This window comes from Microcaecilia unicolor, chromosome 9, assembly GCF_901765095.1.
Source record: "Microcaecilia unicolor chromosome 9, aMicUni1.1, whole genome shotgun sequence".
NCBI classification, from domain to species: Eukaryota; Metazoa; Chordata; class Amphibia; order Gymnophiona; family Siphonopidae; genus Microcaecilia; species Microcaecilia unicolor.
Window position 1 is genome coordinate 169662754 of NC_044039.1, and position 25641 is coordinate 169688394.

The window sequence follows — 25641 nt, forward strand, 5'->3', positions numbered from 1 at the left end:
TACTTCTTTTACCCAAAGAGTAACTTGATGGCTGTATTTTGAACAAGTTGATTTGGGTAAGTGGCAGACTATGAAACACAGAATTGCAGTAATCTATTTTTGAAATGGCAAGGGCAAGGAGGAGGATCCTAAGGGAGGAAGGTTAAAGCATTGGGTGAACAGTGCAAATCTACCTCAAGGTGAAAAATCTCTTACTAACAACTTAGAGATCTGTTTATAATTCCCAGAATTTTAATACAATCTTTGAGAGGACTATCTATACCATAAATGCTTGGCAACAGAAATGGGTGTGGGGAGGAGTGTATGGAGAAAATAATTGCATTGGATTCAGAGGGATTAGATAGCCAGTCTGCAGTCCTACCTAACTCTGAAGAAACTGTATGTTGTCAGCACAGATAAAGAACATGAGTCAAACTGATTGAATTAATAAAGTATCTAGAGAAAGGAAAGCAATAAAAAGAATGGAGCCTAGAATAGAGCCCTGGGATACACTTGAGATAAGTCAAAGGATGCAGAAGAGCAGTGAACTAAGAAGGAAATGTTAGTGAGGTGTGACTGAAACCAAGAAAATGCAATACCATAGACAAGTAGGTCAGCCAAATGCTAAAGGAGGAGAGAGTTATTCACCAGGTCAAAGGTAGCTGATAAGTCAAATGAGACAAGGAGAGCATCCCTGCACCTATTCAGAATAATTTTAATACAACTGGTGAGCCCCAAAAGGGAGGGTTCTATTGAGTAGTGACTGTGAAAGCTTTTTTTTTTTTTGGTGGGGGGGGGGGGGTTGAGAGCATTAGTCTTATTGAGAAAGTCTACTAATTGATCAACTATTAATGTCTTCACCACCTTAGATATGAAAGGGAAACTAGAGATGAGGCAGAAATTGTAAACAGAAGGAAAGAAAATCACCTTTAGAGTCCTTACAATGAGGATAAACAATAGCCTGCTTCCACACTTTGGGGAAAACAGCAAGGGATGAACTTGCAGTTACCATGGAAAGCAAGAAAGGTAGGAGTGGATCCAGAAAACATTTCAAAAGAGAACATAAGAACATAATTATTGCCATCCTAAGACAGACCGAAGGTCCATCAAGCTCAGTATCCTGTTTCCAACAGTGGCCAATCCAGGTCACAAGTACCTGGCAAGATCCTAAAAGAATAAAACAGATGTTATACTGCTTATCCTACAAATAAGCAATGGATATTCCCAAATCTATCTTAATAATGGCTTGTGGGCTTTTCTTTTTGGGAATTAGCCAAACCTTTTTTAAACCCTGCAGTGCTTACCGCTTTTACCACATTCTCTGGCAACAAATTCCAGTTTAATTACAGGTTGAGTGAAAAAGTATTTTCTCTGGTTTGTTTCAAATTTACTATGCTGTAGTTTAATTGCATGACCCCTAGTCCTAGTATTTTAGGTTAAACAAGAGATTCACATCTACCTGTTCCACTCCACTCAGTATTTTATAGGCCTCTATCTCCCCTCAGCCTTTTCTTTTCTGAGCTGAATAACCCAAGCTGCTTTAGCCTTTCTTCATACGGAAGTTGTCCCATTCCCTTTATCATTTTTGTCACCCTTCTCTGTACCTTTTCTAATTCTGCTATATCTTTTTTGAGATGTGGTGACCAGAATTGCACAGTGTTTGAGGTGCAGTCGCACTGTGGAGAAAGAAAAAGGTATTATAATGTTCTCTCTTTTGTTTTCCATTCCTTTCCTAATAATTCCTAGGATGCTGTTTGCTTTCTTAGCTACCGCCGCACACTGAGCAGAGGGTTTCAATATATCATTAATGATGACGCCTAGATCCTTTTCCTGGGCAGTGACTCCTAAATGTGGAACCTTGCATCACAGAGCTATCATTTGGGTTCCTTTTTCCCACATGCATCACTTAGCACTTGTATCTGCCATTGGGATGCCCAGTCTCCCAGTCTCATAAGGTCCTCATGCAATTTTTCACAATCCTCATGTGATTTAACAACTTTGAATAACTTTGTGTCATCAACAAATTTATTTACCTCACTAGTTATTCCCATCTCTAGATCATTTATAAATATGTTAAAAAGCAGTGGTCCTAGCACAGACCCCTGAGGAACCCCACTCTCTTCCCTTCTCCATTGAGAATACTGACCATTTAACCCTACTCTTTATTTTCTATCGTTTAACCAGTTTTTAATCCACAGTCCTATGACTAACTAATTTCTTTCACAAAGTACTTTGTCAAGTGCCTTTTGAAAATCCAGATATACAATATGGACCAGCTCACCTTTATCCATGTGTTTATTCACCCCTTCAAAGCAATGTAGTAGATTGATGAGGCAATATTTCCCTTGACTAAATCCATGTTGGCATTGTCTCGTTAATCCATATCTTTGTATAAGCTCTGTAATTTTGTTCTTCATAATAGTCTTAATCATTTTGCCCAGCTCCAACATCAGACTCACTGGTCTATTATTTCCTGGATCACCTCTGGAACCCTTTTTAAAAAATGGAGTTACAGTGGCCACCCTCCAATCTTCTGGTACCATACTTGATTTTAAAGATAAATTACATATTACTAACAATTGCTTTGCAAGTTCATTTTTCAGTTCTATCTGTACTCTGGGATACATACAGTCCAGTCCAGGTGATTACTACTCTTCAGTTTGTAAAATTGCCCCACTACATCTTCCGGGTTTTCAGAGATTTGTTTCAGTTTCTCTGACTTATCAGCATTGAATACCATTTCTGGCACTGGTATCTCCTCCACATTTTCCCTGGTGAAGACAGAAGCAAAGAATTCATTTAATCTCTCCACCGTGGTCTTGTCTTCCCTGAGTGTCCCTTTTACCCCTCAGTCATTGAGCAGTCCAACTGATCCTTTTACCAGCTTCTTGCTTCTAATATAACTAAAACAAGTTTTTACTATGTGCTTTTGCCTCCAACACAATCTTCTCTTCAAAGTCTTTCTTTGCCTTCCTTATCAGCGCTTTGCATTTGACTTGCCATTCTTTGTGCTGTTTCCTATTATTTTCAGTCAGATCCTTCTTCCATTTTCTGAAGGATTTTCTTTTACTCTAATAGCTTCCTTCACTTCATTTTGTAACCATGTCCGCTGTCATTTGGCCTTCTTTCCTCCTTTTTTTAATTCATGGAATACATCAGGTCTGGAATTCCAGGATGGTATTTTGAATAACATCTACACCTGATGTGAATTTTTGACCTTTGCAGCTGCTCTTATAAGGGTTTTTGTTTGGTTGGTTGTTTGTTTTATTTGTATTTATTTTTTTTACCATTCTCCTCAGTTAATGCTTGAAAGTTAAATGCTAATGTATTGGGTTTCCTGTGTACTTACTCCAGAGAATATATCAAATCTGATCATGTTACGATCACTGTTATCAAGTGGCCCCAGCACCATTGCCTCCTGCACCAGATCATGTGCTCCACTAAGGTCTAGGTCTAGACTTGTTCCACCTCTTGTTGGTTCCTGAAGTAGGTGCTCCATAAAGCAGTCCTTGATTTCATCAAGGAATTTTACCTGCCTAGCATATCTTGATGTTACATTTACCCAGTCAATATTTGGGTAATTGAAATCACCCATTACTATTGTGTTATCCAGTTTGTTAGCCTCCCTAGTTTCTGATAACATTTCTGCATTTGTCTGTTCATTCTGGCCAGGTGGATGGTAGCACACTCCTGTCATGATCCTTTTCTCTTTCTACACATGGAATTTCTATCCATAGGGATTCCAAGATGTGTCCTGCATAATTTTTAGTCTATTCAATTCAAGATCCTCTTTAAAGTATAATGCTACTCCTCCACCAATTCGGTCCACCTTATCACTGCAATATCATTTGTACCCTGGTATGACAGTATCCCACTGGTTATCTTCCTTCCACCAGGTCTCACAGATGTCTATTATATATATATATATATATTTTTTTTTTTTCATTTAGTTCAATATATTCTAACTCTCCCATCTTATTTCTTAGGCTTCTGGAATTTGCATAGAGACATTTCAAGCACTGTTCAGGGAAGAGACAATCCTGGCAATATATGAAGATGAGGGAGTTCAAAATGTGAAAGAGACAGGAAGTATGGTATATGAAGGGGGTGAAGGCAAAGTAGAAAAAGTAGAGGGGGGGTCAGTGGAGAGAAACCTTCTCGTAGTTGCCTAACTTGTGAAGAGGTGGGGAGGGCTGTGAATCCATTATTGAGTTATCTAAGCTTACCAAACAAGCGAGAATGGTTTGCATCCATCAAAAGAAGGGTGGAAAAGTATTTTTTCTTGTCCAGTTTGATCATGTGCCTCTAGAATCAAGATTGTTCCAGGAAGAAAGAGCAAGATTCAGGAGAGAGACAGGCACACCAGTTTTGGTTGGCCATCCTGATCTGTCTTCTTAGGAGTATAAGGCCTGGTTGATACCATTTCCACAAGTCATTTATCCAAGAAAATGGATTATTTCAAAATTCCCCACCTTTCCTGCAGGTAAAAGGACACATTGATGACTATCAGGATCTATTGTCTAGTTTGCCTACTGGTTGGGTCAACCCTGGTACTGAAATTGGGACACCTCACATGAAAGGTGAAGCATCAACACATCTGGATAAAATACCCCTCAGTTTCACTGACCTTATCCTTTCAGGAGAACTCACCCATTTCAACATCACCCTCAATAAACCCCGAATCAAGATTTCATTATGAACCTGGTCAAAGGCAACAGACATGTCCAACAACATTACGGAAACTGGTTCCTCCGTATCCAAATGTTCAAGAACATCATCTGAAACTATTTTCAATTCCATCTCTGTGCTGTATCCAGTCTAAAGGAAGATCCAAACCAAGCAGAATCATCTTCACTTTCTCTGTGGTCTGCCAGGAAGGGTATATGACACTAGAGGTTAACAGACACACAAACTCCCCTATCCCAGGATCCAGAACTGGTGTCACTGCTGACTGTGTCACCTGTGGAAGATAAGCATCCTGATTGCAATGAGCCTGTCACAGATCTAAAAGTCAACTCCACAGCCTCTTCTGGCAGCTACCTTGTAAGGCATGGATTATAGTTCAATTCAGGTTTATATATACCCTTAATAATATCCCCTATTTAGGGATCAGTGCAGTTTACATTATCAGGGGGTCAGAGGTTGGTAACATTGGGTGAATACAGTCTTGTTGCTTAGCTGCAGTTGGTACAATATTGTAAATGAGGCAGTAGGTGAATACAATCTTGTTGGTTAGTTACCATGTTATGTAGCCTACGTTTTAACACTATATGGTGTGAGGGAGTAGTTGTTTCAATATAAAAGCTCCATAGTTCATCGGGGACTAGGAGCAGTGTGTGTTAAGTAGCAGTCTTTTGGAAAGAGGTAAGTTTTTAGCCTCTTCTGGAAGCTGAGGTAGTTGATCTCATGGCCAGAGGGAGTGAATCGCAAATTAGCAACGTTCTTCCCCTCCATCCTGCACACAATCTCAAATTTTACCAAAACATCGGTACCCCACTAAATCCTTGTTACCAAAATATAACTGCTAAACCTGCTTCCTCTGATGCTAAGCATAAAAGCTCGGGGCTAAGGGAACCAGAAACATACGGGAGCCTATGGCTTTAATAGGGGATTGCAAGTTAAGTTTTCTAGCGGGCATGACCCCACTTTGATACCAGGTAGCAGAGTGCACGAGACACCTGGAAGGAATTTCATGCCATCTGGATCAAAAACAGATAATAAGTCTTTACTGTTTGCCCATCCCCTCCTTGCACTGGAACGCAAAGAATTCAGTTGAGGGGCGAAAAATATTTTTGTTTTAAGAATGCGGTCGGGGGAGAGAGAGATCAGAGGAAGAGCTGCAGAGCCGGTTCTGCACGGCCCGGGGAGGGAAGAGAGAGAGAGGAAGGGGAGAGGCTGACAGGGTGCAGCAGGGCGTAGGTGGCCAGGTTGCAACAGCACTGACAAGACCCTGCGGCCACTCCCTACTGCTCTGACTCGACGCTGCTCACAGGGATCGTCTGTCTGTCCCTCACTGGTGAAAACAGCGGCGGTGAGTGTCTGAGTTATCTGGGGTTGGGGGTCGCGGGGCGGCAGGCACACTCCAGGTTCCCATTGCTTGTGTAAGTCCCCCCAAAAAAATAAAAAAAAAGTTGGCTGAGAGGTTGGAAGTGAAGCAACACAGAGCAACCAAAGTTTTCAAAAATGGTGGTGGTGGTGGGAAACTGAAAAGAAATTGCACCACAGTGGACACAAGAAGTTTGCTGAATATTGGGTGGGAGGAGGGGGCTGCTCAAGCACCCACAGAGCTGGCATCTATGAAGCAGCATCACCTTCTTTCTGCTTATCTTGACAGTGCGATGACTTGTAGGGCAGTGCAAGGTTGTACCCCTGGGGCTGGGAGAGTGGCTCGCGGCTGCGTCCATCAGGTTTGGGTAGAAGATTTGAGACTATCTCTGAGAATTTGAGATTCCACTAGAGGAAAGCAGGCAGGTAAGACTCAGCTGCCTGTGAAAGGGCTCTGTGTCTGGGGAGGGCACTCCTAAAGTTGCAGGGCAGGGAGGGTGAGAAAGAGCCTAGTACAGAGGCTGCTGTCAACAGTTGGGATGTGTTTAGTATTTAGTATAGGAACAAACGTTTGAAAGCGTCCGCTGAACCTAATGAAAGTGAAGCATTCCATAGTGAAGTCACTTCTGCTGGAAAATGGTGCTTTTCACGTTTATAGTTTCTCCTGTGTCTCTTCCCCTCTCTAGGCTATAAATGGCTCATTTCATTGGTTTTTATATTTGTGACAAGTTTTGTGAGCCTCTTTGTCCAGAGAATTTGTAAACAATAAATCATCTTAGGGGAATTTGTGGGCAGACAGCAGCCACATCTCTGGCTCTTGTACAATAGCTGCAATGTGGATGTTGAATTAAAAGCAGGAAAATTTGATGACTTGGGCTATTCATAAGGCTGAGGTAGAACTCATAAGGGCAGAATGAAAGCAAACACTGCACATTTCTGTAATTAGATACTACTGAATGCTGGTACACTCTTTGATAATTGTGACTGGTAGTACAATAATATGTACTGTGACCAGAGCAGGGTCTCAAGTGTACATAAGAACAAAACAGTTGCCCTACTGGGTCAGATCAAGGGTCCATCTAGCCCACTATCCTGTTTCCAGTAGTGGTCAGTCCAAGTCCCAAAACGTTGCAACATTCAATGCTCCTGGATAAGCAGTGACTTTCTCGGATCTACCTTAATAACAGTTTATGGACTTTTCCTCCAGGAATTTGTCAAAACCTTTTAAAACCCAGGTATGTTAACTGTTTTTACCACATGCTCCAGCAATAAGTTCCAGAGTTTAACTATAAGTGAAAAAAATATTTTCTCCTATTTCTTTTAAATGTGCTACTTTGCAACTTTATGGCATGTTCCCTAGTCTTTGTACATTTTAAAAGTGTAAACAATGGATTGGCATTTACTCATTCCACTCCATTAGGGATTTTATAAACCTCTATCCTATGACTCCTCAGCTGTCTCTTCTCAAGCTGAAGAACCCTAACCTCTTTAGCCTTTCTTCATATGAAGGTCGTTCCATCCCCTTAACCATTTTGGTCACCTTTCTCTGTACCTTAACCATCTCCACTATATCTTTTTTGAGATGTGGTGACCAGAATTGCACACAGTACTCAAGATGTGGTCTCACCATGGAGCAATGCAGAGATATTATAATATCCTCTGTTTTGTTTTATTCTATTCTTTCTTAATAATTCTAACATTCTGAGCAGAGAATTTCAATAGCTATAGTTATAGTTTATTAGATCTGTTATACCGCCATGGCTAACTAGCAGATCTCGGCAGTTTACAATAATTGAAATAACGTAAAAGGAAAGGAATTACAAAAATTGATAGGAAACAAGATCAGTCATTCAGTGGTAACTCCTAATGTGGAACCTGGCATCAGGTAGCTATAATTTGGATTGCTGTTCCTAATGTGCATCACTTTGCACCAGGGGTATAACCAGAATTTGATTGGGGGGGGGCTCAGGGGTGGAATGGGGGGGGCACACATTTCCTCTCAGCTTTTCCCCCACCCCCCACTGAATCATACCTTTGCTGGCGGTGATGCTCTCACCCCGCCAGCCAAAAAGATTCTCTGCTGGAGTCCCAGCCCGTGGTGTTTGAGCAATGAGAAAGCTGGCAGGATGCGCCAGCCTTAAAGTTGGCACTTCCACATGAACTGCACAAGCATGTGTGGAAGTGCCGGCATTGGCAGCTGAAGCACCTCACTGACTTCCTTCTGCTAAGGCAGCAAAGGCAGAGGCTCGGGTGGCAAATCTGTTTGACTGACAGAGCTTGAGCATCCTTGCCAGTCAGGCATCCAGTGCTGCAATTTTGGAAGGGGGCAGGTCCCTGAGACCCCCCCCCCCCCATGGCTATGCCCCTGCTTTGCTCTTGTCCACATTAAATTTAATCGGCCATTTGGTTGCCCAGTCTTCCAGCCTGTCAAGGTCCTCCTGCAATTTCATGGTCTGAATGCGTTTTAACAGCTTTGAATAGTTTTATGTCATTTGCAAATGTTATCACCTCACTTGTCGCTCTTATTTCCAGATCATTTATAAATATGTTTAAAAGCACCGGCCCCTGTACAGATCCTTGCGACACTCCACTATTCATCTTCATCCATTAAGAGAACTGGCCTTTTAACCATACTGTTGTTTTCCCATTTGCCTCTCTTCACTGCTGCATTGGAACTGTTAGCGAATATTGCTAAGTCATTTTCAATTTTTAGTTTATTAAGCCTGCAAGTTCTGGGCTGGTTAATGCCTGTTCTGTAAATAATAAAGTTGAATTATTGCATAATGTGGATAATGAGCTTGGGGTTTCCTTGTCAGAGCACTGATGTAAGGGAAACAATAATATTTTCTTGAACCAAATTTGCCCAACAGGTTTCCCTCTTCAGCGCTGGTAGGATATTGGGTAAAGGAGAGGGAGTGCTGCAGTTTTTTCAAGTCGGAAGGGGGATGGAATGTGTGGAGAGTGAAGTCAATGCTGTATAATAGTCCAATACTTGAATAATTGAGAATTGGATAACCCTTGATTCAGGCAATTGTGCTGAAACCAAGCCAAGTTGGGTCAACTCTCAATAAATTTGCATTGGTGATAACCTTGGCTGCTTCTCATTCTTTTGATCACTTTCACACTTTTGGTTGCAGAAACAGACCAAAGCATGTTTTTTCAGACAGGTGTTTGATGACAACTGTGCGGGTACAGAGTTGTTATGGTTGGCTGATGTGTTTTGGGTGCTGTGGATAAGATGGGATGACAGAGAATATGTTATTTTATGTATTCTATTTTGCTGTTAGTTGTAAGTCACTGAATTTTTCAGTCCTAGCATCTGCTAATTTAATACATTAAATAAAAGTTCTTTTAAGAAATATGTACCACAATATTCTGAAATAGTAAAAATCGACTAACATGATTCCCTTGGAAAGGTCATTATACATAGTTTATCACATGGCCAAAACTTATAAAGTTAGAGATTTCAAACTAATGCAAAAATCCTTCCTCCAGTTTTTAAAATGACCCCTCATTTCTTCCATTACATTAGTGCCTATGTATGCAATAATGTATAGAAATAGATTAATACTGCAATAGTATAATTTTTATATAACGATGACAGGCAACTACTAAGGGACCTTTTTACTAATCTGCGGTAAACACTAATGCATACTTACTGCAGCTTAAAATGTTATAATTGTAGTATTTTAGACATGTACACGCACTACTGACTTGCTAAAAAAAATAACCTTTGTTGCCACAGGGCATGTCTGGGGGTGGAACGTGGGTGTGTCTGCGCTAATCAGTTAGCGCAGCAGGATTAGTGTGCGAGTCCTTACCCCCCTACAAAATAGATGGCAGTAAGGGCTCATGTGCTAATTTTTGTTAATGACAACATTAGCTCATGGCTATTAAATCGGAAAATGGAAAATCAGGAATTTTCCAGCCACGATACAAAGTAGCCTTAGCACGCAGAAAAGACCTGGGTAAGGGAATTCTAAGGCCACTTTTTGCCACGGCTTAGTAAAATTACCCTAAGTAATTTAAAGATAATCACATGTGAGTCAATATTCAAACCTTGTGGTGAACGTATTTTTAAAACAACAGCCATAGGGGCTCTTTTGCTAAGCTGTGGTAAGCATTAATACGTGTTTACCATAGCATAAAATGATTTACCGTGGAGCGCGCTCAGGCATCCAGCATTAATTTCAGCATGTGCGTGTGCTACCCACATGCTAATAAATAAAATTCATTTTTTTAGTGCTGGGGTGGGTCGGAGGATAGAGAGTTGCGTGTTCTGCAGTAATCGGTTAGCACAATCGCCACATGCTAACCGATTAGCATGTGGTTAGCACGTGAGCTCTTACTGCCTACAAAATTGGTGTCTGTAAGTGCTCATGCACCAAAGAGGAACTTAATGTGTGGCCATTAATGTCGGAAATAGAAAAATCAGCCATTTTAGCCACATGGTAAAAATGGCTTCAGCTCACGGGAATGACACACGTAACAGTGGCATACCTAGTGTATTTGACACCCAGAGCCGATCATTTTTTAACACCCCCTTGCTCTATATGAAAAAATTATTTTTAGTAAAAATCCACAAGTCATACAACAAGGGTTTACCTAGGAAAAGACAGCATCTTAAACATTGCAGTGAGCACTAGAACATCAATACACCCATTGTAAAACAAAACAAGCCAGATTAGATGATCCTGCCAACAGAAAATCAGAAGTAATCACAAAGTAAAAATAGAACTATGTAGATAAAAATTAAACTGAACCCCCAATAAGCCAGATTCTGCATGCAATGCAACACCACAGAAATAATGATGCATGTCCCACCCTAGTACTGTGCAAAATATAAATACAAAAATAGCAGATGTAAATTTGAAAAAAAACTGACAAACACCAATCATCACTTTACAAATTAACAAACAGAAAAAAACAAAAAAAATGGAAAATAAGATGATACCATTTTATTGGACTAATACATTTTTCAATGAGCTTTCAGAAGCCAAAACTTCCTTCCTCAGGTCAGTACAGTATACTGCTGTTACGGTATCCTGTCATGACCTTTGAATGGGGAGTGGGGGTTGGTCTCTGAAAGTCAAAAATGTATTAAAATTAGTCCAATAAAAAGATCACCTTATTTTCATTTTCTATTTATCACCACAGCTACAATACTACTTTATCCTAAAGCAAAAAATATATATATCTTTTTTCTACCTTTGTTGTCTCTGGTTTCTGCTTTTCTCATTTTCTCTTCACTCTCTCCCTTCCATCTAGCATCTGCTCCCTCTCTCTCCCTTCCATTCAGCATCTGCCCTCTTTCTCTCTCCCTTCCATCCAGCATCTGCCCTCTTTCTTTCTTTCTCTCTCCCTTCCATCCAGCATCTGCCTGCTTTCTCTGCCCCTTCCATCTACTTTCTGCCCTCTCTTCCATCCTGTGTCTGCCCTCTTCCCCTTTCCACATAATGTCTGCCGCTTCCTCTGCCCCTTCCATCCACTGCCTGCCCTTTCTTTCCCTTCCATCCAACTTGTGCCCCCTCTCTCCTTTTTACATGATGCATTCCAGCATCTACCCCTCTCTCCCTCTTTATCTATCCTCTCCCCATCTCCATCCATCTTCTGCTTTCCAGTATCTTCTATATATTTTACTTTTTTCTCTCTTCATATCCACCGTCATTTCCTCAGGCTCCCTATCTCTCCTGTCCATAACTTCCCTTCTGTGTTCCTGTCCCTATTCCCCCCATGTTCAGCATCTGTCCACTGTGTTCCCTTCCCTCACCTGTTCCCATGTTCCTTGCCCTTCTTTCTCCCTCTCTCCTGCACTCCCACCCCAGATCCAGTATCTCTCCCTCTTCTCTCCCCTGCCCTATAGTACTGCATCTCGTTCTCCCCCTCCCCAGATACAGCTTTTTCCCAGTCTCCCCTCCCTCCCCTCTCTTACACCTCCCCATTACGCCTCTTCATTCTTGCTCTTGCTTCCTCCTTCCCCTTTGGTCTGTCATCGCTCTCCCTCCTCTCTCCACCCCGTTTTCCCCTTCCCTTGAAGTCTGGCATCGCTCTCCTCCTCTCTGCCTCTCCACCCCCTCTTCCCCTTTGGTCTGGCATCGCTTTTCCTCTTCTCCCACCCTCCTTTTCCCTTCCCATAAGGACTGGCATTGCTCTCCCTCCTCTCGCCACCCCCTCTTCCTTTTCCCCTTCGAGCTGGCATCACCATCTTCCTTCTCTCTCCAAACCCTTTCCCTTTCCCTGTGGTCTGGCTGACATCACTCTCCCAGCTCTCTTCACCCCCACCCCGCTCTGCAGGCCTCCAAACTTTCCAGGCCTGCCAGTAGCATCAGTGATGTAAGCACTGCCTTCAGCCTGCCCTAAAAGCCTTCTCTGTATAGCTTCCCACGTAGGTGGGACATTGTACAGAGAAAGCCTCCAGGGCTGCCCGAAGGCAGCACTTATATCGCTGATGCACGCTGCAAAATGTCTGGAAGTTTAAAGGCCTGCAGAGCAGGGTGGGGGGTGGAGAAAAGAGGGAGAGCGAAACGTGATATTTCACCAGTCGGGGGGGGGGGCAGGACTCCCATTGCAGGAGGCAGCAGGACCAGCACCGCACATCCCGGGGGGGGGGGGGGGGGAAAGACTTCCATAGCAACACCGCATAAATCGGGGGGGGAAGATGCCCATGGCAGCACCCCCTTATGACCTGCACCCGGGACGGGCCGACTCCACCGCCCTGCCCTCATGTCATACTTTTTACTGCAGCTTAGTAAAAGGGCTCCACATTGTTTAAAAAGATAGGTATATTCAGCACTGCTATATGGTTAATGGCTAGTAAAAGCATAATTTCCTTTGAAGACCCAGAGTTTAAACTGAGTTTGAAAAAAACATGGTTATATAGAAAAAGGATTGAATCCAATAAAAGCAAAACTTACATGACCTCATGGCTACAGTGAGCTTTAACAGCAGCTTCAAAGGTTGGCAAGTAAAACCAATGTCCGGCACGCTTCTATGGTCTGGGTCCTGTATATGGCAAAAACAGCGCAAAAAAACAGAAGAAACCAGTCTTCTTTTGTTGGTCATCTTCGCTGTTTTGTTTATGGCAAAAACAGATCACGATCGAGGCTGAAGTGGGCTTCAACAGCAACTTCAGTGTTTGGGAGGTAGGACTGACGCCAGGCAGTATACCAGGGTTTAATCATGAAGTGGCACCTGTGCTGAGTGCAAGATTCAACTCTGGCCACTTTATTTGGCAGACTGGATAGGCTGTGCAGGTCTTTATCTGCCAACATTTACTACGTTACTATTTTATACCCAGTCATCAATTGTGCTGCTGTGTTTTTGTACAAGCTGCAAAGCCCTTGTTTTTCAAGCTAGTAGATCCATAAGCAAGGAATTATAGTAGTCTAGACTGGGCAAATTAATGCCTGCTGAACTGACTGAAAGTCATCTGAAGCTCAAAATAGTCTGCACAGAAGGTAAAGCTTTAAAAATGATCATTTCACCAGCCTCCAAATATAGGACTTCATAGTTAGTCTAGCGACAATCACCTCCCATCTCTATTTGTCCCAAAGCATGTTAATACTTCATAGAGTACAATTTTATCAGGAAAACAATTAAGTATACCTGCTGAATTATTGGGAGCAAGGCAGGACCTGAATGAATCAAGGATAGACAGAAATATTTTGGAATTCTGATCAGGACAAAATTCATACTGCCAGGGGGTAAAGAATATTGTTGATGTCTAAGGACCCCTGCATTGGTCAAGGAACTGCCTGCTCAATCAATTTCCCCAAGAAAGGCAGACTCAAATTGGAGGCAGTAATTACTCACTGTTTTAGGATGATAACATTAAATAGCCAGTTGCTGCAAATGTGTTTTGTGTGCATGCTATGGGACATGGATGGGAGCAGGGAATCCAACAGAAGCTACTACCACATGCCCTCTGACACTGGAAGAAGATTAGAACATGGAAGTTTCCTGTCAAATAAAGGGCAGGGAGTTCTACAGGTCATGGACCCAACTCTAACCGCCATTGGCTTCAAGGAGCAAAGAAAGAAAAACCCTGTTCAAGATAACAGCTGAACAATCATCGAGCTACCACAATGTCCAAGATATAAACATTTCTGAAAAGGAAAACCTGTTCCGCATAACATTTAACATAGCTTATAGCTGTACTCTAAAGCAAGAAGGAAGATGAACAATTGCTTGAAATAAAACTTGGTTTATTTAATGTTCCATCTGTCATTCTCCTTTGATTTTTTTTTTTTGTTCTCTCCTTTGTTCATTCTTTTTATTCTCTTTACCTTACCTAACTGCACTTTTAATGGTACTCTCTGCTGCTTACCTGATTTGATTCTGGTCTCCTATCAACTACTCATTAATTGGTATCCTTTTGTTAGCTGAACCTTGATCAAAGGTGCCACTTAAATGAAATAATAATATCATTTTTGTTTGTTTCAGGAAAATGGCGGACGACTTATCTGTAAGTTTGCTATTCTATTTTCTAAAAATGTTGCCTTCCTTTTATTAATAAGATGATGTTCATTTACATTGGGCCTGCTTTATTTATTTATTGCATTTGTATCCCACATTATCCCACCTCTTTGCAGGCTCAATGTGGCTTACAATGTATCGTTCTTGGTGGTAATAGATTAGAACGTAATCACTTATTGTTACATAGAGATGTTGAATAACATATTAGAGTTTAAAGCAAGCAGATATCATAAAAATAGTTCTAAGTAAAGGTGTGGGAGATGTATACATTTCTATTTGTTATTCATGTACAGTGGGGGAAATAAGTATTTGATCCCTTGCTGATTTTGTAAGTTTGCCCACTGACAAAGACATGAGCAGCCCATAATTGAAGGGTAGGTTATTGGTAACAGTGAGAGATAGCACATCACAAATTAAATCCGGAAAATCACATTGTGGAAAGTATATGAATTTATTTGCATTCTGCAGAGGGAAATAAGTATTTGATCCCCCACCAACCAGTAAGAGATCTGGCCCCTACAGACCAGGTAGATGCTCCAAATCAACTCGTTACCTGCATGACAGACAGCTGTCGGCAATGGTCACCTGTATGAAAGACACCTGTCCACAGACTCAGTGAATCAGTCAGACTCTAACCTCTACAAAATGGCCAAGAGCAAGGAGCTGTCTAAGGATGTCAGGGACAAGATCATACACCTGCACAAGGCTGGAATGGGCTACAAAACCATCAGTAAGACGCTGGGCGAGAAGGAGACAACTGTTGGTGCCATAGTAAGAAAATGGAAGAAGTACAAAATGACTGTCAATCGACAAAGATCTGGGGCTCCACGCAAAATCTCACCTCGTGGGGTATCCTTGATCATGAGGAAGGTTAGAAATCAGCCTACAACTACAAGGGGGGAACTTGTCAATGATCTCAAGGCAGCTGGGACCACTGTCACCACGAAAACCATTGGTAACACATTACGACATAACGGATTGCAATCCTGCAGTGCCCGCAAGGTCCCCCTGCTCCGGAAGGCACATGTGACGGCCCGTCTGAAGTTTGCCAGTGAACACCTGGATGATGCCGAGAGTGATTGGGAGAAGGTGCTGTGGTCAGATGAGACAAAAATTGAGCTCTTTGGCATGAACTCAACTCGCCGTGTTTGGAGGAAGAGAAATGCTGCCTATGACCCAAAGAACACCGTCCCCACTGTCAAGCATGGAGGTGGAAATGTTATGTTTTGGGGGTGTTTCTCTGCTAAGGGCACAGGACTACTTCACCGCATCAATGGGAGAATGGATGGGGCCATGTACCGTACAATTCTGAGTGACAACCTCCTTCCCTCCGCCAGGGCCTTAAAAATGGGTCGTGGCTGGGTCTTCCAGCACGACAATGACCCAAAACATACAGCCAAGGCAACAAAGGAGTGGCTCAGGAAGAAGCACATTAGGGTCATGGAGTGGCCTAGCCAGTCACCAGACCTTAATCCCATTGAAAACTTATGGAGGGAGCTGAAGATGCGAGTTGCCAAGCGACAGCCCAGAACTCTTAATGATTTAGAGATGATCTGCAAAGAGGAGTGGACCAAAATTCCTCCTGACATGTGTGCAAACCTCATCATCAACTACAGAAGACGTCTGACCGCTGTGCTTGCCAACAAGGGTTTTGCCACCAAGTATTAGGTCTTGTTTGCCAGAGGGATCAAATACTTATTTCCCTCTGCAGAATGCAAATAAATTCATATACTTTCCACAATGTGATTTTCCGGCTTTAATTTGTGATGTGCTATCTCTCACTGTTACCAATAACCTACCCTTCAATTATGGGCTGCTCATGTCTTTGTCAGTGGGCAAACTTACAAAATCAGCAAGGGATCAAATACTTATTTCCCCCACTGTATATATTTAGTAAGAGAATACCAGTTAACAAATAAATCCCCCTGTTTACTAAGCCATGCTAGGAGTTGCCGACACAGCCCATTCATGTTGAATGGGCTGTATCGGCATTCCCACGTGGCTTAGTAAAATGTCATATCCATGATCTATGTATTTCACTCCTGTACTATACTGAGAGCAAATCATACCATGTGTCTTTCTGGTTTTATTTTTGTCCCTTGATTATTTAATTTTAAATAACTTATCTTCCACCTTTCTGTGCCAAAAGTGTACAAAGCAAACCACCATACAAGAAGTGCTGTGGGTTAAACTGGAAAGAGGGAAAGGAAAATGTATCTATATCAGAGTGATATAAAGCTATCAGGAAAGCGAAGCGGCAAATGGAGGAAAAGATAGCTAATACGGTAAAATTGGGGATCAAGACCTTTTACAGATATGTAAGTGACAAGAGGAAGTGCCAGAATAGCATTGTGAGGCTCAAAGCTGAGAGAGAGAAATATGTGGAAGATGATAAGGATAAAGCTGAACTGCTTAACGATTATTTTAGCTCTGTGTTCACGAATGAAAGACCGTAGGGCTGCAGAAAACAAAGGCTAAAGGGGATGGATATATGGTAGACCATTTACAGAGAACTGTGTTCATGAGGAGCTTGCCAAACTAAACGTAGACAGAGCGATGGGGCCTTATGGGATACACCCGAGGGTGCTTAAGGAACTTGAAGAAGTTCTGTCGGCTCCACTGACAGACCTCTTCAATGCTTCCTTAGAAACTGGAGTGGTCCCAGTGGGCTTGGGAAGGGCGGATGTGGTTCTTTTGCACAAGAGTGGAAGTAAGAAGGAGGTTGGGAATTACAGACCTGTCAGTCTAACCTCGGTGGTGAGTAAGCTAATGGAAATGCTTCTAAAGAGGAGGATGGTGAGATTTCTTAAACTACATGGAATGCGGGACCCGAGGTAGCATGGCTTCACTAGTGGCAGGTCGTGTCAGACGAATCTGACTGTCTTCTTCAACTGGGTGACCAAACAGTTGGATATGGGAGGGACGCTTGATGTGGTATACTTGGATTTCAGCAAAGCCTTTGACACGGTTCCGTACAGGCGACTGATAAATAAATTGAGTGCCCTCGGTTTGGGACCTAGAGTAACTGGGTAAAAAATTGGTTGAATGGTAGGAGACAGAGGGTGGTGGTAAATGGAGCTTGCTCTGAAGAAAAGGATGTCGTCAGTGGAGTACCGCAGGGATCAGTCCTAGGGACGGCTCTTTTTAACGTCTTTGTGAGTGATATTGCGGAAGGGCTGTCTGGTAAGGTTTGTCTCTTTGCAGATGATACTAAACTCTGCAACAGGGTGGACACCCTGGAGGGTGTGAATGATATGAGGAAGGACCTAGCGAAGCTAGAGGAATGGACCAATATTTGGCAACTAAGGTTTAATCCCAAAAAATGCAGGGTCATGCACTTGGGTCGCAAAAATCTGAGGGAACGGTACAGTATAGGGGGTGTAGTGCTCCAGTGTGCAAAGGAAGAGTGGGACTTGGGGGTGATTGTGTCTGACGACCTTAAAGCTTTCAAACAGGTAGAAAAAGCGACGGCCAAAGCCAGAAGGATGCTTGGGTGCATAAAGAGGCATGACCAGCAGGAAAAAGGAGGTGATAGTGCCATTGTATAAGTCTCTGGTGAGGCCTCATTTGGAGTACTGCATGCAGTTCTGCAGACCACACCTACGAAAGATATAAACAGGATGGAGTCGGTCCAGAGGGCAGCTACGAAATTAGTAAGCGGTCTTGAATGCAAAAATTATAGGGACAGGTTTAAGAACCTCAACATGTATACGCTGGAAGAGAGGAGGCATGATAGAAATGTTTAAATATCTCAAGGGCATTTATGTACAGGAAGAGAGCCTTTTTCAAATGAAGGAGAGCGCTGGAATGAGGGGGCATATGACAAAGTTAAGAGGAAATAGGCTTAGGAGTAACCTAAGGAAGTATTATTTCACAGAAAGGGTGGTGGCGGCGTGGAATGGCCTCCCAGTGGAGGTGGTGGAGTCAAGGACTGTTCCAGAATTTAAAAAGGCATGGGATAAGCATGTGGGATCGCTTAGGAACAGGAAGAATTAGGGGTTACAGAGGTTGGGCAGACTAGATGGGTCATATGGCCTTTATCTGCCATCATGTTTCTATGTTTCTATCCTAATTTAAATAATACCCTAGCTTCAATAGAAAGTCAATGCAGTTTAATAAAATATGGTATAATTCTATCTGATTTCTTAAGAGAAAAATGTAGGCGCACAGCCACATTTTGAATGGTTTGAATTTTTCTCAACAAATGCTTCGACAAACCCAGGTATACACTATTACAATAATCTATTTTACTAAAACTCAATGATTGTACCACTAATCTAAACAGATCTTCCAGTAGATATTTCTGAATACTTCTCAGTTTTCTCATGACATAAGAAGTGCTCTGTACAAGAGCATTAACCTGATCATCCATAGACAGTTTATCATACAATACGATACCCAGAATTTTAATTGAGTGATCTAATGAATAGGATTCTCCATTGATAGTAAAATTAAGAACGGTAATTTGATTCTGCCTTTCCCCAGCAGTAAACTTTTTGTTTTTTCTCTGTTTAATTTGAGATAATGAGAGGCCATCCAATTTACAATAGTTGAGATACAATGAGAAATAGCACTATATATATTATAACAGGAAAAATTATAGTTATATCATTCGCACAGATATAACTAACATAACCTTCCTTCCTTTTCCAAAAATCTACCTAATGATGACATAAATACATTGAACAATACTGGTGACAGGGGATACCCCTGAGGCATACCTGAGGGTAAGGACCAATTCTCAGATAACAAACTATCAGGCTCATTTTCGAAAAAGAAGGACGCCCATCTTTTGACACAAATCGGAAGATGGGCGTCCTTCTCACAGGGTCGCCCAAATCGATATAATCAAAAGCCGATTTTGGGCGTCCCCAACTGATTTCCGTCACAGGGACGGCCAAAGTTCACGGGGGCATGTCGGAGGTGTAGTGAAGGCGGGACTTGGGCATGCTTAACACATGTGCGTCCTTGATCCATAATGGGAAAAAAAGGGCGTCCCTGATGAGCACTTGGATAACTTTACCTGGTCCTGTTTTTCTTACGACTAAGGCACAAAAAGGTGCCTGAACTGACCAGATGACCACCAGAGAGAATCAGGGATGACCTCCCCTTACTTCCCCAGTGGTCACTAACCCCCTCTCACTCTCAAAAAACATCTTTACAAATATTTTGTGCCAGCCTCAAATGTCATACTCAGGTCCATCACAGCAGTATGCAGGTCCCTGGAGCAGTTTTAGTGGGTACTGCAGTGCACTTCAGACAGGCGGACCCAGGCCCATACCCCCCCACCTGTTACACTTGTGGTGGTAAATGTGAGCCCTCCAAAACCCACCACAAATCCACTGTACCCACATCTAGGTGCCCCCTTCACCCGTAAGGGCTATGGTAGTGGTGTACAGTTGTGGGTAGTGGGCTTTGTGGGTGGGGGGTTGGGGGGCTCGGCACACAAGGTAAGGGAGCTATGTACCTGTGAGCAATTTCTGAAGTCCACTGCAGTGCTCCCTAGGGTGCCCGGTTGGAGTCCTGGTATGTCAGGGGGACCAGTGCACTATGAATGCTGGCTCCTCCCATGACCAAAGGGCTTGCATTTGGTCGTTTCTGAGATGGGCATCCTTGGTTTCCATTATCGCCGAAAATCAGAAACGACCAAGTATAAGGAAGACCTAAATTTCAAGATTTGGGCGTCCCCGACTGTATTATTGAAACCAAAGTTGGACGTCCATCTTGTTTCGATAATACAGGTTTCCCCGCCCCTTCATTGGGACATTTTGTGAGGACATCCTCAGCAAAACTTGGGCATCCCTTTCGATTATGCCCCTCTGCATCCTAACTTGATAGGATCTAAAAGTCAAGAATCCTCTGAACCATGAAAAAACTCTGCCAGTTACACCAAAGTCAAGAATTCTCTGAACCACGAAAAAACTCTGCCAGTTACACCAAAATCATCAAGAATTTCAAATGATCAACCAGATCAAATGCACTAGAAAGATCTAGTTGCCTGATAAGAGCTCCTTGGCCTTTACTCATAAGATGTCTAATATGACTCAGAAGTGTAAACAAGCAAGTTTTCTGTACTGTGATCAGCAGGAAATCCTGATTGTGACACATGCAACAGCCCAAATTGGTCCAAATAAGTCACCAATTGTTTCGTCACCAAAACCTCCATTATTTTAACAAAATAGAGAATTGAAGCCACAAGTCTACAATTGAATGTTTCACCCTTAGAACCTGAAGGATTTTTTAATGTGGGTGTGAGAACTATCTCAGAAAAGTCTTTAGGAAAAGTACCAGAAGCAAAAAAATCTTTGATCCAATGAAGTAAAACAACCTTAAATATTCTAGGCGCCAATTTCATTAAGTATGTAGGACAGTTATCAAGATATCAGTGCAAATTTGCAAACTTCAAACATAAAGTATTTAACTCATGCAATGAAACCCTAGAAAAGGTGCTCCAATAGCGATCAATTGGCCAGCCTACATCAGAGGAATAAACATGACACGATCTACTTATATTCTTATTATGACCATCTAGCAACTCAAAAAGAGGTTTAATTTTCATTTGAAAATAATGGGCTAATTGTTTGGTAGTGGGTAATACTTCTCCAGATTTCTCACAAATACGTGATGTATCAATCAGACTATTTACTGTTTGAAAAAGTTTACTTATTTTGAAAATGTCTCTAGCTATAATAGTAATAATTTTTCTTAGCATGAATAATAGTTTTCTTATAAATATTTATTGCCTTCCTCCAATTTGATTTCTCCCTCTTCATATTCTAACAACTTACAATTATGCTTTAATTTTAATAAGCCTGCAGTATACCGTTTGTTACCTAACTTTTTCATTTTCTTTTCATGAATTGGAGCTATTTTATCTAGCACTGCCAAGCAATGCTTATTCTAGTCATTCAACCAAACAATCTGCTCTCCCTCCAATAATGGGATCTGGGATGCAATGTTGTTACAAATTAGAGTTTGATCAATCTTTTGCCTACATGGCTCTGTTACAGGACTAAGCCTGAAATGTTTCACATTATTCTGTAGGGATGGCAACCAATTAACAGTAAAGGAGGCCAAAAAATTATCTGGATACAAAGAAACAGCCAGTCTGCCCATCCTCCGTACCCACTAACTCTTAAAGGGATCCCACGTGCTTGTCCCATGCTTTCTTAAATTTCGACACAGTCCTTGACTCCACGACCTCTTACTGGGATGCCATTCCACGCTTCCACCACCCTTTCCATGAACGAATACTTTCTTAAATTCTTTCTAAGCCTATTTCCTCTTAACTTCATCGTATGCCCCCTCATTCCAGGGTTTTCCTTCATTTGAAAAAGGCTCACTTCCTGTACATTAATGCCTCTGAGATATTTAAATGTCTCTATCGTATCTCCTCTCTCCCTCCTCTCTTCCAGCATGTTGAGGTTCCTGACCCTGTCCCGATATGTTTTATGTCCAACAACACTTACCAATTTTGTAGCCGCCCTCTGGACCGTCTCCATCCTGTTTGTAACCTTCCATAGGTGCGGTCTCCAAACTTGCACATAGTTCTCTAAATGGGGCCTCACCAGAGACATATACAAGGGCACTGTCACCTCTTTGTTCCTTCTGGTCATCCCTCTCCTTATGCACCCAAGCATCCTTCTGAATCCAAAGCAAAGCAAAGAGGCAAAAGCAAAAGAACCAAAACAAACAGCACAAGGAACCTTCAAAATGAAGAGCGTCTCAGCTATACTTTATTAGTCAAACCAGACACAGTCTGCATTCTGGCAACAGATGCCTGCGTCAGGGTTCTATATGTGATGTAAAAAGTATTCCAAAGTAAAAATTGAAGTTGCTTGTTATGGTGTGTTTAGCAGCAATTTACAACGTGGAACATCCCACAAGGTCTATATTCTGTAGCTCCCATTCTTTTTAGCGTATCTTTCATTAGCTTTTAGTGGACCTGTCTTTTTCAAGACAAATTTGCTTTTCAACTTTGGAATACTTTTTACATCACATATAGACCTCTAATGAAGACACCTGTTGCCAAAACGCGGACTGTGTCTGGTCTGAAAGTATAGCTGATACGCTCTCCATTTTGAAGGATCCTTGTGCTGTTTGTTTTGGTTCCAAAAAATGATCTGACCAGATTATTTGGTTCCATATAAGTATAGAGAAAGTAATTACACCAGAACAAGCCTGGGAGTAAGTTAGTAAATCTAAATGATGCCCTTTTTTCATTAACTGATTGTGGTAATGGCAATTAAAAATCCAAATGATCTAAAACAACCTTAGGTCAATCACATTTATATTATCTAATGATTCTAGATGTAAGTTTTCATCACCCAATAATAAATTATATGATGAATTTAGAACATTTTTTCCCACAAAATCATAAAAATCACCTTTTGCACTTGACCATTTACCAGGAGGACAATAAAACAAAATACAATTCAATGAACATATTAATGAGGGATCACATATTTTACAGCATAAGATCTCTAACGAAGGTGAAGTAAAGTTTTCTTTAAGATTAATCTTGAAGAAATCCCTATATAATATGCCAATCCCACCTCCTCTTCTCCCCTGTTGAAATAAAAAAAAACCTTAAAACCCAAAGGGCACAAGTCATTTAAAACAGGGTCATTATCTGAAAATAACCAAGTTTCAATCCCAGTTGTGTACCTCTTCTATGCAATCTCTAATTAATTCAACTTTGTTTCTCAAAGAGCGAACATTGACATAGAAGACAGGTATGGGAATAGGTTCTGATCTTCCCACATCTTCTAAAGGAATTTTCCTTAGATACCTTCCATACCCCCCTCCACTGGAATGCTCCAGTCTCTGTCTATATGCTCTCTGTTTTCTACCTCTAATAAGCACATCTATTGGCTTTAACATATATTGAGAGCATCTAAAAGACAGCGAACTGATTTGGATGGCCTCAGATTACCAAAATTGACAGAAGATTTAAACTTGCTGAATAGTACTATCATAGCTTATTAAATTAAAACAAACAAACAAAAAAACAAAAAGGCACACAACTGCTTACAAAACAGTAGATGAAAAACAACAAAGCAGTGGAATCAAATGTATTTATTGGAACAATACCCGACGTGGCCACGTTTCGCCCTCAGGCTGCGTCAGGGGTATAAACTATCAAAAGTGTATGTAAATATATCATACACACTAGTAGTTCCAAAAATCTAGTTCCATTTATCTGTATCAGTTGGAAGTAGCAGATAAATGGAACTAGATTTTTGGAACTACTAGTGTGTATGATATATTTACATACACTTTTGATAGTTTATACCCCTGACGCAGCCTGAGGGCGAAACGTGGCCACGTCGGGTATTGTTCCAATAAATACATTTGATTCCACTAGCTTATTAAATTAGACAAGTGATTCAGGGCCAGATGCACTAAACTTAACGAGCCATTAACGAGCAAGTAGTAAACCCTGGCATGCACTAAAGACTTTTTTCCGACGATGGTAGCAGCTAACGAAAACGGAATGCAGATGAGCAAATTGTGTAGAAACCCTATTGTAATGAGATGCACTAACCTTTTCCAATTGCCTTAACGCTGGAAAATCTAACAAGAGGTCTGTACCTCTCATTGGAGCTGTGCGGGATAAAATTTGGCCCAAAGTAACACAAAAAAAATCAGGGAACTAAAAAACACTCCGCTTAAAAAAAAACGTCACCCCCCCCCCCCCAGTCTTTAACCCTGCTGCTAAACCCTGAAGAAGAAGAGGTTTCTCTGTTCATCACCCCCCCCTGCAATAATAAAAATGTCTTTTATGGCAGTGCTTCACTCAGCTGAGAGACCTGGAAGTCTCTGAGCCAATCACAGCGCATTTAGCTCGGCTGAATGCGTTGTGATTCGCTCAGGGACTTCCAGGTTTCAGCTGAGTGAAGCACTGCCAAAAAAGACGCTTTTATTATTGCAAGGAGGGAATGATGGCCAAAATTGACGTTTTTATTGATGGGCATCCATTTTAGCCGTCATTCCCCCCCCCCCCCCCCCCCCCCCCCGCAATAATAAAACGTCTTTTTTGGCAGTGCTTCACTCAGCTGAGACCTGGAAGTCCCTGAGCCAATCACAACGTGTTCAGCCGAACTAAATGCGCTGTGATTGGCTCAGAGACTTCCTGATCTCTCAGCTGAGTGAAGCACTGCCAAAAAAGACGTTTTTATTATTGCAGGGGGGAATGACTGTCAAAATGGACGTTTTTTTTGGATGGGCGTCCTCAACTGCACTGTCCTCTGTCGAGCCGCATTGGAGGGGGTGAGCAGTGCGGTGTCTTCGGGCAGCACAGGGAGGCATATTTGGCATGCGCAGAGCAGCCAGCATAACGCTTGGCTGCTCTGCGCATGCTCGACCGGCCGACTGGCCGACTGTTTAACGACGGAGTAGAGAATGCAAGTGAGCTACAACGAGCAGCTCATTTGCATTCCTATTCCTTGATGCATGCCTGTTCCTTACTGATTCGCTAAGGGAATCGGTAAGGAAAGGGCTTTAACGAGTCTTTAGTGCATCTTGAGTTCATTCCTTTAAGCTATACAAGGCAGCAAGCCTTGATGGCTATTTGAGCAAATTCTATAAACTTTTAGAAGCACAGCTGACAATATTTTGTGCAAGTAATCCAAAAAGGTACTTTTCTATGTGAAGCCAATCAGGCTATTAATTACATTAATACCAAAGACAGGTAAGGATCATAGGTGTATGGTCTCTTATCGACCCATATCCTTTGCTCAATGTGGACTTAAAAGTCTTGGCAAAAGTTTTCGCTCTGAGACTTTGTGATATACTACCATAATTGGTCCACATTGATCGAGTGGACCATTTATAATGTTCGAAAAATTCTTGCTGCTTGGGAGTATAATCTCCATAATAAAGTATGAGTATTAACCCTTAGATGTGATGCAAAGAAAAGCTACAAAAATGGTATGGGATTTGCGTTGCAAACCGTACGAGGAGAGACTTGCTGACCTGAACATATATACCTTGGAGGAAAGGAGAAACGGGGGTGACATGATACAGACGTTCAAATATTTGAAAGGTATTAATCCACAAATGAACCTTTTCCGGAGACAGGAAGGTGGTAGAACTAGGTGACATGCATTGAGGTTGAAGTGGGGCAGACTCAGGAGTAAT

General features: G+C 41.9%; 1 protein-coding gene across 2 annotated transcripts in view; it reads left to right on the forward strand.

Moving 5' to 3' along the window:
- Nucleotides 1-5891: 5891 nt before the first annotated feature.
- LOC115477343 (galectin-3-like) overlaps nt 5892-25641 on the forward strand; it is a 56484-nt gene continuing 36734 nt past the window's right edge. Inside the window, exons 1-2 of one of the 2 annotated variants that reach the window (XM_030214161.1) lie at nt 5892-6010; nt 14467-14488. In XM_030214161.1, the coding sequence (XP_030070021.1) occupies nt 14471-14488 (18 nt within the window). In that variant the 5' untranslated portion in view covers nt 5892-6010; nt 14467-14470. The remainder of the gene's footprint in view (nt 6011-14466; nt 14489-25641) is intronic. The other variant, XM_030214160.1, reaches the window with a different exon arrangement.